At 35.6% G+C, this 12,432-nt stretch overlaps 1 protein-coding gene across 3 annotated transcripts in view; it reads right to left on the reverse strand.

Moving 5' to 3' along the window:
• Nucleotides 1–12,432, reverse strand: part of SEL1L2 (SEL1L2 adaptor subunit of SYVN1 ubiquitin ligase) — a 75,712-nt gene that overhangs the window by 30,533 nt on the left and 32,747 nt on the right. For 2 of the 3 annotated variants that reach the window (XM_074317677.1, XM_074317676.1), the window contains exons 3-7: nucleotides 5,486–5,539; nucleotides 4,903–4,962; nucleotides 4,727–4,808; nucleotides 3,346–3,500; nucleotides 2,681–2,737 (exon numbers count right to left, since the gene is read on the reverse strand). In XM_074317677.1, coding sequence (XP_074173778.1) covers nucleotides 2,681–2,737; nucleotides 3,346–3,500; nucleotides 4,727–4,808; nucleotides 4,903–4,962; nucleotides 5,486–5,539 — 408 coding nt within the window. The remainder of the gene's footprint in view (nucleotides 1–2,680; nucleotides 2,738–3,345; nucleotides 3,501–4,726; nucleotides 4,809–4,902; nucleotides 4,963–5,485; nucleotides 5,540–12,432) is intronic. The other variant, XM_074317675.1, reaches the window with a different exon arrangement.

The raw sequence follows: 12,432 nt of genomic DNA on the forward strand, positions 1-12,432 counted from the left end.
ATATGGTGAGGCCAAAATGGAACACCCACGGAGCCATAGATAGGAGAGTCATACCACTATATTCTCGCTGGCAGCTGGATTGGAGACACAGGAAGTAGGAGCCACAGGATCCGAAATCCACACTCTGTCACCTGCTAGCTCAGCCACCATCTTCTTGCTAGCCCCCATTTTCTTCTAGCGTAGCCACGGCAGTTATATTAGTGGCCAATGGCTCACTGGTTACAGCTGACAGCCAACTAGCCACAGCTGATGGCCATCCAATCACAGTTGATGGCCATTTACTACCTGAGCCAGCACCTTTCCACATGAGGCCAAGAGCCTGGAAACTGCACTCCTGGCTCTTTCCCCACACTTTCTTTGGCCAAAAGAATGTAGCAGAAGTGATTTGTGAGTTCCGACCATAGGCCTCAAGGGACTTCTGCTCTTGTTTCTTAGAACCTTAGAACAAAAACAGTTTGACTGCCACGGGAAAGCTTGGGCCAATTGGCTGGAGGATGAGAGCATATGGAGAGACCCAGTTATCCTAGCGGTCACAGGTGAGGCCATCATAAACAAGCCAGCCCTAGCCAATACTGTAGCTAGCTATAAATGCATGAGCAAGCCCAGCTAACATTAGTTGAGCCTGGCCCAGACCAGAATTACTCTGCTGAGTCCAACCAATACTGCTGACCTGCCAAAATCATGAATTAAATAAATGATTGTTATTTTAAGCCACCTAAGTTTGGGAGTGGTTTATGATGCAGCCTAAGCTAAATGATACACAAACCAATCATTCTTGAGCTCGGAGACCTTGACTGGAGCCCCTCCCCCTCGTGCAAGCTCCAGTTTATTAGGCCAAGGAAAGCAGCAAGGACCAGCCTGCGCTTGCCCCAGAATGTGCCTGAACCATGGCGATGGTTCTGCAATTAAGCCAGCCTTTTTGAGATGTCTGATGGGAAGTGTGGGGCCCAACCCACTATCAAAAAGTTAGAGCTGAAGCAACCTGAGAGATTGTGACATTCCTTCTCATTGCTTTATAAATTAGGAAACTAGATTTTCGAGGCCATATTTTTTTTGCACAGGTTAAAAGGAAGTAAGGTTTAATAGAAGAGCACAGGTTTTGAAAGCTCAAGCCCTGAGTTCAAATTCTGCTTCGTAACAACCTTCCTACCCAGTTGTGAGACTTCAAGTAATTTACTTCATCTCTCCAGCCTCAACTCCTCATCTGTAAAATAAAGATAATAAACCCCTGTGAATGAGCCCATAGGAGAGCCTGATTGTGCCCCTGGGTGATGCCCAGCTGCCTGCTCTTGCCATTCCAGCACCAGAATTCCTCATTGCCAGCTTTGGGACAGCACTTCACCCTCACCTGGAGGCAGCTCCAGCTCCCATCTGGTGTTTGTGATGACTGGAGCAGACCAGAATTACCTAGATTTGTGGGGTTTTATGCACTCTACAAAGATTGGTGGGTAACGTCTGTAGCTGAGGTTCGAGTACCTTCACAACCAAATTTCATGTTTATGGAAAATGGAGAATTCTTCCCAGTGATGCATCCTACAGTTAACACAAGAAATTCATTGCAGCCTGAAATCTGACATTGGAACAACATTGTGAATCCAGAACTTTCCATCGAAGGGGCTAAAACCTTAACTAATGATGAAAATAATAAAATCTGAAAACCTTCAATTGAGCTGTCTCAGGATGCATATAGTTATTTTAATTGCTACCTACTTGTACCACATTTTATGAAATTAACTTTGACATTTACCTAATATATACTATATCTCATATAAAACAAACTATAGTAGTAAAGACACATTCATAGAATAACATTGTAAGTGACATGGAAAGTAATAATAGATCACTCCGTTATGTAACCACCTTATAAAATAATTATGTCTATTGCTTAGCTTTTGGGACCATGTTGAAATAGGGCATGTGTTCCTTTCAGACAACGTGCACATGGCTTCTATAAAATGACAAGGGCTAGAAAATCATCTTTAAAAAAGAATCCTAGTTACTTCCCCAGATCTGTGGGGATTTAGGGCCTTGAAACCACAGTCAGGATCTAGACAAGACCACATCCTGGGACTCTAGCATCTTACTAAGGAGGATCCTGTGTAGGTCAAGTTTATTTGCTCTTTCTCCACTAAATTTAAATTGTTAATCTTCTAACCTCAGCAGGATAAGGAAATGTTGGGCAAAATGATTGAAAGGAGCTTTGCAAATTTATAAAGATGATTAATAATACTTCTAATTACATTGAACACAGTATGTCCTTTGATTTAGTCAAATGGGGCTGAGGCTGGTCCTCAGGTTCCTTAAGCAGGAAACTCTCAGGTGGATTTTTCTACAGCTGGTCTGTGGGGAATGGGCAAGAACAAGGCTGGCAGGTGGCAAGATCCTCCTCATCTTATCCCATTCCAAAAGTGTGTTTGGGCGGGAAGAGGCTAGCTTCAGGGGGAACCCCAACTGTTCCTTCAGAAGCTTCTACCCCTTTGTACCTGGAGACAGGTAGGAAAAGTTCTCCCTCTAGTGAACTTTGTTCTTCCTCAAAAGCTGGGAAGCTGATCTGACTAAGGAAGCAGTGGTGGGCTTTCCCCAGCAACTCTTCCACACCCCGTTCCCTTTTCACTGGTTACCACCCTCCCTCACCACTATCCCCCCCACCCCACATGACAGACTCTTGAGGTTGACTTACAGCGTAATCCTGATCTAGACCTTTCCTCCCAATTAGGTGTAATTGTCCAAGAGATACCTAGGACCAATGATTGAAAATTATTTCAGCAGTAGTATTAATTTAAATAAAGAAAAGAAAATATTTTACCTGGTGATTTTGCTATAGTATGTTGATCCAGTTTGATGCAGTTGGCATGTCTTAAAAAAGAAGCAGGGAAACATTGCAGACTATGTTTTTTATTGGCTAATTGGTTGGTGCTGAGTGTGAGGCTTCTTCAGTGAAGGGCCTGCTGTGCATAAAGCCAGGCCCCTTAACTCTTGGCTCTGAAAGGTCACAGAAATGCCATCCCCTTCCCATTCCCAAAGACAGAACACTTCTGGATCCTGGTAAGAGTTCATTCATATTAAACAACATCGGATGGGGCTTTTTTGCTATAATTAAAATCTAGGTTTTTAAAAAATGAATGTTTTAGGAGTAAATGTAAAAATAAAATTTCCATTACTATGGCAACTGGCTCTTTCATAGGCTGCAGGAACTAAGTGGCAGGGGACAAAAAAGTAGAACAAAGAGGAGGGGATGTCTCTTCCCGTTCCCATTTAGGATGGGCATTGTTAACCCCTTTAGGGGGTTACAAGCCCCTTGTAATTTGCATGTTCTTAAAATTCAAGCTTGTCTTTATACATTACTTGTATTTGAACATCTCCTCTTTCTGCCAAAAATTTATAGTATTGGTATACGTCCCAATCCAGGATCTCACTGTTAGAACTTAGATTTTCAGGTCTCTCGGTTAGTCTCACTTTTTCCACCGGAATACCTTCACTTTTTTCCAATTTGTCAGCAACTGTGAATAGAAACAAGCCAGAGAATAGCCAGAATACACAAGGTTGCAACAAATAAAAGTCAACTTAGAGAAAACACTGTTAGGCCTGTTCTCCTTAAATTGTGCAGAGATCTGGTCTACTAACAGAAAGGAATATCCTGAGGTGATAGAAATGTGCTGATTTTTGTTTACTTGGTTCTGAGAAAAGTGCAAGAAACCTTTGCAACCCATGCAAATAATATATCAACATATCTCAGTCAGACCCTACTGAAGATCTTGGCTAAGCAGGTTCAAGAAAAGAAGACAGATTTTACAGATTTTAGGAGCAGGCAACTGACCCTTTCTGCCACTGACTTTTTCTGAGACTAAAATGACAATATAAGAGCAATAATTGCTCCTTAGTTACTTCGTATAGATAGTCTGAAAATAAATATACAGATAAATATGCTTGAATAAACCTAACAAAGTATGCGGTTTGAATTATACATATAGTAATTCTAGTTTCATTAAGCATATGAAATGATCTTGTTGTATGTACCATCTTAAATTCAAAAGTAGTTTTTCTCTCTTTCTTTTCTCAGATCCTAATAATGCCAAAAATGTGTATTTAGATGTTATTCTGATTATAGAAATTAACCAAATGGACTTTACCTTATTCACTTCTTTGAAGACTTCTATTTAAAATTCTATTATGTAGTCTTTTTAAGTGATATAGCAAGATGGAATGTTACATACAACTTTGAAAATTATTGTAGGAACATATATTAATCTCATGTCCTATTTTTTGTAGACAAAGGATAGGGTAATAGAATAATGATTACTTAAATTGTTCTCAAGTGCAGAGACAGAGATCACTAATGTATGTACCTTACATCCATTTCTTCAGGAATTTTTAACAAGTCATCCCATATTCTAAATGTTAGAATTAGGGAAACTACCTAATATTTACTGATGCTATATTCAAAGTTTTAATAGAAGGAAAGAACATCACAAGAATAAGTAAAACAGAATTGTTTGGGGATATGTACTAATAAAAATAAAAGATGAGCACAATCATTTAAAACTTTTTGAAAAGTAACTATTAAGAAATCAGAAAACTCTACATTGTATTACAAGAATTGTATTATAACAGATGTTAAAAACATAGTCTCTTAATACTTTCATAGTATGTCAGTTGGCATTGATTTATTTTTTTAAATTTCTTGGAAAGTCTGTTTATATTAAAATAAATTATGTGGATTACTCACTATAATCAGCCACTTTCTTGTAATGATTTAGGGCAACTTCACAATTCTGTAGAACATTGATTCCTGACAAGTATCTGTACCCCTAAAACACAGGCATATATATTCTTAATATTCTGATAATGCACTGTGCTTATCACACATACCTACTTGGGCCCAAGAATATTTAATTTACAAACCAAAATCATCTGGGACATCATGCTTCCTCCAGCACTTCCAAAGGTATAATATATCAGTGCCTAAAGTAGAAAATAAAAAATAAAAAAATATATGTATATGTATATAAGTGCCTATATCTATATCTATATCTATATCTATATCTATATCTATATCTATATCTATGTCTATCTATATCTATGTCATCTAATTTGAAACTCAAACCAATCATTGTTTTTTTATTCCTAGCACAGCAGTGAACATTGAACTACTGCAAAATAAACTCCAAACTTCATTCTCTTCCTCTATGAAGACAGCTAACATTTTTGGAGTCTTAGCTCTAGAGTCTATGTTAGGGCATTGCCATGATATTTTATTTAATCACCACAAAATCCCAATGAAGTAGGTTTTATCCAGCTTTAATGAAGAACCTACAATATGTGACATTAAGAAACTTACTGTATTTTAAGCTTAAACTTCTCTGACTGTTTAGCTGGTACTTTTAATTACTGCACTACAGTGAGTCCCCTTACCCAAAGAGTACGCTATTCAATGTCCCTTTGAAATAAATCAGTTTTGTTTCAGAAAAAAATAGAATGACCTTACCTTGGCTTGATTATATTCCATTCCTATTCCATAAGAAGACAAAAATCCTAATGCCTAAAGTCCAAAAGAAAAAGTCAATATATACATTTATTTCACAATTATTCTTATCTACATTGGTAAGAGATATTTTATTCATTTATTTTATTTTTTTAACTTTTAAAAAATTTATTTTAAGTGTGTTTTTCCAGGACCCATCAGCTCCAAGTCAAGTAATTGTTTCAATCTAGTTGTGGAGGGCGCAGCTCACACTGGCCCATGTGGGGATTGAACCAGCAACCCTGGTGTTATGAGCATCATGCTCTAACCAACTGAGCTAACCAGCCTCCCCAGGTAAGGGATATTTTAAATGTCTGCTGCATAATCATTTGTATTGTTAACTTTTTTCTTATACCATAACAAAGTGTCTTTTTACACTTTAGCTAAGGCTGCAAGAGTTTGGAAAAGGTCACAATAGTGGGGGAACTTTCTATGTATGTGGAAATCAGCTAATACTTACAGAACTTTAGTATAAATTATAATAATAAAACACAATAAAATGAAGCTAGAAATCAATAGCAAAATAACACTGAGAAAGTCACACATATATATGGAAATTAAGCAACACACTTTTGAATAACCAATAGGTCAAAAAGAAATCACAAAGAAAATTAGAAAATATCTTGAGACATAAGTAAACTAAATTGCAGCATACCAAAAGTTATGAGATGCAGCAAAAGCAGAAGAGAACATTTATAGAGGTAAATGCTACATTAAAAAGGAAGAAAGATCTTAAATCAACAACCTAAACTTACACCTCAAGGGACTTCAAAAAGAAGAAAAAGTAAACCCCAAATTAATAGATGGAAGGAAATAATAAAGATTAAAGGGAAAATAAACAAAATAGAGAATTGAAATATAATAGAAAAATTCAATGAAACTGAGTTGGTGTTTTGAAAAGATCAGCAAAATTGACAAATAGTTTAACTCTGAAAAAAGAGAAGACTCAACAAAAATCAGAACTGACAGAGAAGACATTACAACTGACACCACAGAAATAAAAAGTATCATAAGAGACTACATGAATAATTATATGCAAACAAATTGATAACCTAGAGGAAATGGACATATTTCTAGAAACATATAACTATGAAGACTGAATCATGAGGACCTAAAAATTCTAAATAGACCTATAACTAGTAAGGAGATTAAATCACTAATAGAAAACCTCTAACAAGAACAGCCCAGGACCCGATGGCTTCACTGGATAATTCCACCAAGCTTTTAAAGAATATCACCAATCCTTCTAAACTCTTCCAAAAAATTGAGAAAAAAACACTTCCAAACTCATTCTATGAGACTAGCATTACGATGATAACAAAGCTAAACAAGAACACTACAAGAAATAAAAGTACAGCCCAATATCCCTGATAAATATTGATGAAAAAATCCTCAACAAAATACTAGCAAGCAGAATTCAACAGCATAAAAAGGACTGTATACCAATAACCAACTGAGATTAATTCATAGAATGCAGGGATGGCTCAACCTATGATATCAATGTATATACCACATTGAGATATGGAGGGGGAAAAACCCCACACTATCATCTCATTTGATGCAAAAAAAGCATTTGACACAATTTAGCACATTTTTACGATAAAAACATGAAACAAACTAGGAATAGAAGAAAATTATCTCAACATAATAAAGGATACACACACACACACACACACACACACACACACACACACACACACGGTGCCAAAAAATGTATACATATTTTATAAAAGGAAAAAACCATTAAAATTGTAATAATATATACCAATAACAAGAGATGAATACAAGTCACGTTTGACTTCTGCAATTACAAGAGGTGCTCAAAGTGGTTACCATCAGCATCCAGACACTTCTTATTACAGCAAACTACTGTTTGAGGAATGTTGACCAAAGTGTCTACTTATATACATTTTTTGGGCACCCTCAGTATAAAGCCCACAACTAATATCATGCCCAATGGTAAGAAACTGAAAGTAGTCCCTCTAAGATCAGGAACAAGGCAAGGATGCCCACTCTCACCACTTTTATTCAAAATAGTACCAGAAATCCTAGCCAGAGCAATTGGTCAAGAAAATGAAAGAAGGGGCTTCTAAATTGGAAAGAAGTAAAAATTGTCTCTGTTCACAGATGATACAATCTTGTATGTAGAAAACCATAATGATTTTATCAAAAACTGCTACAACTAATAAATTCAGCAAAGTTGTAGATACAAAATCAACACACAAAACCAATAGCATTACTATACATCAACAATGAACAAGTAGAAAAGGAAATTAACAGTCCCATTTACAATAGCATCAAAAATAATAAAATAGTTAAGAACAAAGTAACCAAGGAGGTGAAAGACTTGTACACTGAAAACGATAAAATATTTCTGAAGGAAACTAAAGAAGAAATAAATAAATGGAAAGATATCCCATGTTTATGGGTTGGAAGACTTAATATTGTTAAAATGCACCCAAAGAGCTTACAGATTCAATGCAATCTTTATCAAAGACCCAAATCCATTTTTTGGGGGGCGGAGAGGCAGGAACAGAGGAAAAAAAAATCCTAAAATTCATATGGAATCTCATGAAACCCTGAATAGCCAAAACAATTTTGAGAAAGAAAAACAAAATTAGAGGTCTCACACTTCCTGATTTCAAAACATATTACAAAGCTACAGTAATCAAAACACTATAGATTGGCATCAAGATAGACATATAGACCAATGGAACAGAGAGCCCAGAAATAAACCCATATATAGTCAAGTGATTTTCAACAAGGATGCAAGCCAACAGACATTAGGGAAAGGATACTTTCTTCAATAAATAGTGTTAGAAAAACTGGATATCCACATGGAAAAAATGAAGGTGATCTCTTGCCTTATACAATATACAAAAGCTAACTTAAAATGGATTAAAGACCTAAATGTAAGACCTGAAACTGTGAAAGTCCTAGAAGTAAACACAAGAAAAATCTTCATGATATTGGATTTGGTGATGATGTCTTGGATATAACACCAAAAGCACAGACAACAAAAATAAAAATAGATAGATTACATAAAAATTAAACTTCTGTGCAACAAGGAACACTATCTGTGGAGTGAAAACACAACCCATGGAATGGAAGTAAATATTTAAAAATCATATATATTGTAAGTCGTTAATATTAACAATATAAAGAACTCCTATAACTCAACAAAAAAAACAACACAATTTTTAAAATGGCATGGGATTTGAATAGATATTTCTCCAAAGAAGATATATGAGTGGCCAAAAAGCACATGAAAAGATGCTCAACATCACTAATCATAAGGGAAATACAAATAAAAAAACATAATCAGATAGCACTTCATGCCATTTAGGATGGCTACTATCAAAACAAACAAAAAAGCAAAACTAGAAAATAAAAAGTGCCACAAGGATATGGAGAAATTGGAACTTTTGTGCACTGTTGGTGGATATGTAAAACAGTGCAGCCACTGAGGAAAACAATATGATGCTTTCTCAAAAAATTAAATAGGATTACAACATGATTCTGCAATTCCTCTTTTGGGTATATACCCAAAAGAACTGAAAACAGGATCTCAAATAGATATTTGTATATCCATGTTCATAGCAGCATTACAAGCTATAATTGAAAACTACAGTGAATGTTTAAATTAAAAAAAATTATTAAAGCAGCTTTTTTTTTTTTTTTTTTTTTTTAAGAGGGCACAGCTCACAGTGGTGCATGCAGGTATCAATTGGAGGGGGATGGGGATGAGGGAGAAGGGGATGGGATTAGACAGCATAAATTTGTTAACTACAATATTGCCACTAGGATGTGAAAGACAGTTTGGGGAATATAATAAAAAATATTGTAAAGATTTTGTAGGGTGTCAGATGAGCACATGTCTTACTGAGGACACCACTTCATGGATGGTGTAGATGCCTGACCACTGCGCTGTACACCTGAAGCTGAAGCTGAATAATGTATGTCAACTATAATTCAGTATATATATATAGTCACAGGATATGGAATGCAGCATAGGGAATAGAATCGATGGATTTGTAATAGATATATACGATGTCAGAGGGGCAATAGATTGGGAGAGGGGGGTTATCCCTTTGTGAGGGATGAAATGTCTAACTATTAAATTGTTTAGTACACCTGAAACTAATAATGATAATTTAAAAAATTATTGTAGTAAAAGACACTGCCACTAATCCCCCTCAAAATACTCCCCCTCGCTTTGAACACATATATCCCATCATTCTTGCCACTTTCTGAAGCAGTCTGGAAGTTCTCTTTTGTGAGTGTCTTTAGTTGTGCTGTCGTGGCTGCCTCAATGTCCTGAATCAATTCAAAACGTCTACCTTTCATGGTCATTTTAACTTTGGGGAGGAGCCAGAAGTCATATGGTGCCAGATCCGATAAATAAGGTAGATGAGGAAACACCGTAATATTTTTAGTTGACAGAAATTGCCACACCAGAAGTGATGTGTGACATGGAGCACTGTCATGATGGAGGATGAAACCTTCTGCCCATTTCATGTTAATGCACTGTTCATGATCCATGATTTACGGCACACTTTAAAACACACCTTCTCTTGACCATAGCTTACACCCAACTGACTGACAAGTTGAAACTTGTCACACACTGTTACTAAGGTTCAATGTGCCACTTCTTGTATTGAAGACCCCTGCCTTTCCTTTGGATGGCAGTTGGCAACAGTGTTCACCATATTTGTTTTTATCACACCTCATATTTATAATAGCTAAAGTTGTAAGCAACCCAGATGTCTATCATCAGTGGATGAATGGATAAACAAAATGTGGTATGCATGCAATGAAATATTATTCAGTCTTAAAAAGGAAGAAAATTCGGACACATGCTGCAGTATGGAAGAATCTTTAGGACATTATACTAAGTGAAATAAGGTAGTTATAAAAGACAAATTCACTTGATGAAGCCTCCAAAGTCGTCAAACTCTTAGAAACAGAATGTAGAATGAAGGTTGCTAAGGGCTGGAAGAAAGGGTAAAGGGGAGTTGTTCAATGGGTATAGAGTTTCAGATTTGCAAGATGAAAAGTTCTAGAGATACGTTATGAACAATGCACATATATTTAACACTGTTGTTCTGTACACTGAAAATGCTTAAGATGGTAAACTTATGTGTTTTTTATCTCAAAAAAGTGAAAGTCTCTCTTCATTGCCAAATTGTCACTCCTGATAGTAGTTTGATATATGTCTTTCCAGACCACTTGCTAAGCATTCATCTACACATACGTGTAGTTGTTTTGTTTTGTTTTAAGCCCACTCCTTACTGATTTGGAATTCCTTTTTTATAATCTATATTTTGTTATATTCATGAATCTCAGTCTAGACTTTCTAATTCTTTGGTTTTCAATGGACTATCCTGAAGAGGTTTTAGGGAACAAATTAAGACCCCATCTTGGGAAATTTAGATGCATTGAGTCTCAGAATGTGGCCAGAGCCTCTAGATATTTAAAGAGTTTCACAGTGATTTTAGTGTACTGCAGGCCGAGACCAGTGCTTCTCAAACTTGAATGTGCAACATTAATAACACTAGGATCTTGTGAAGATGCAGAGTTAGATTCAGTAGGTTTCAGATGAGTCCTGGGATTCTGTATTTCTAACAAGCTCCTAGAGAGATGTGCATACTGCTCGCCCATGGACCACACTTTAAATGGCAAGAGTCTAGTTCTATTTGAAAATTTCTGGGCCAAAGCTGAATTATGTGATCTCTATAGCTAGAGGTATATCTTGACATCTGATAGAGTGTCTCCTCTCATTATTTTACCCGCCAAATTTGCTTTCTATTCTTAACCATTACAGACAAATTTTAGTGTCTATATTCCAAGTGTCACTAAACCTTCATAAAATAAACACTTTTTTTCACTTGTTGATATATTTTGGAGATATCCCCCTGCCGATCTTAATGGTGGACATGTCATGATTTCACAGTATAGCCATTCCCCTATTTCAGACATTTAAGGCATTCAAATTTTTCAGCTCTTACTAAAAAACCTGCAGTTCTTGTACATGAACATATATATATATATATATATATATATATATATATATATATATATATATATATATATATTTAGAACAAATAACTAGAAATGGAATTGCTGAGTCAAAGTACATATGTATTGAAAACATTAATAGGTACTGCCAAATTGCCTGCCAAAGTGTTATACAAATTTACGCTCTTACAAAAAGTATATGAAGTACCTATTCCCTCATACTTTCACCAACACTGAATGTCATTGATCTTCAATTTTTTAGTTTTACAGTCTAATGGATAAAAAAGAGATCTTTGAATTAGCATTTCCCAGATTACTGTTGAGGTTGATCATCTTTTCTTATTTACTGGCCATTTAATTTCTTCTGTCATTTTCCCATTACTACTAGTCTTATTTATCTTTTCTTATTAATGTGTAGGAGGTTTTTACAAATTATATGTATATATATATATATATATATATATATATATATATATATATATATATATAATTTGTCACTTATCATATATATTGGTGAATATTTTCTCCTAATCTACTGCTTGTCTTTCATCACTGATTACACTACTATTTCATTATACAGAAGTTTTAAGCTTTTTAAAAGTAAGATTTGTCAAGTTTTCATCACAGAATGAAACAAATATCAACAATAAATTTTCAGAGGGACTTTTCTGGAATCTACATATAACTTCTCTTTTATATTTTACATCAGTGAAACTGGATAAATCATGTGTTCATGTTGCCTTCTCAGACTATGTGTTTACTAAGCTGCTTTTGTGTATTAGGATGAAAAGAATGCTTACTTGCACATTAGGTGCCAAGGTCAGCATTTTGCTTAACTAGTCATTGGAGAGAGAGAATGGAGGGGGAGGTGGACAAAAATGACTTACTGTATC

This window comes from Rhinolophus sinicus, linkage group LG13, assembly GCF_036562045.2.
Source record: "Rhinolophus sinicus isolate RSC01 linkage group LG13, ASM3656204v1, whole genome shotgun sequence".
Classification (NCBI taxonomy): domain Eukaryota; kingdom Metazoa; phylum Chordata; class Mammalia; order Chiroptera; family Rhinolophidae; genus Rhinolophus; species Rhinolophus sinicus.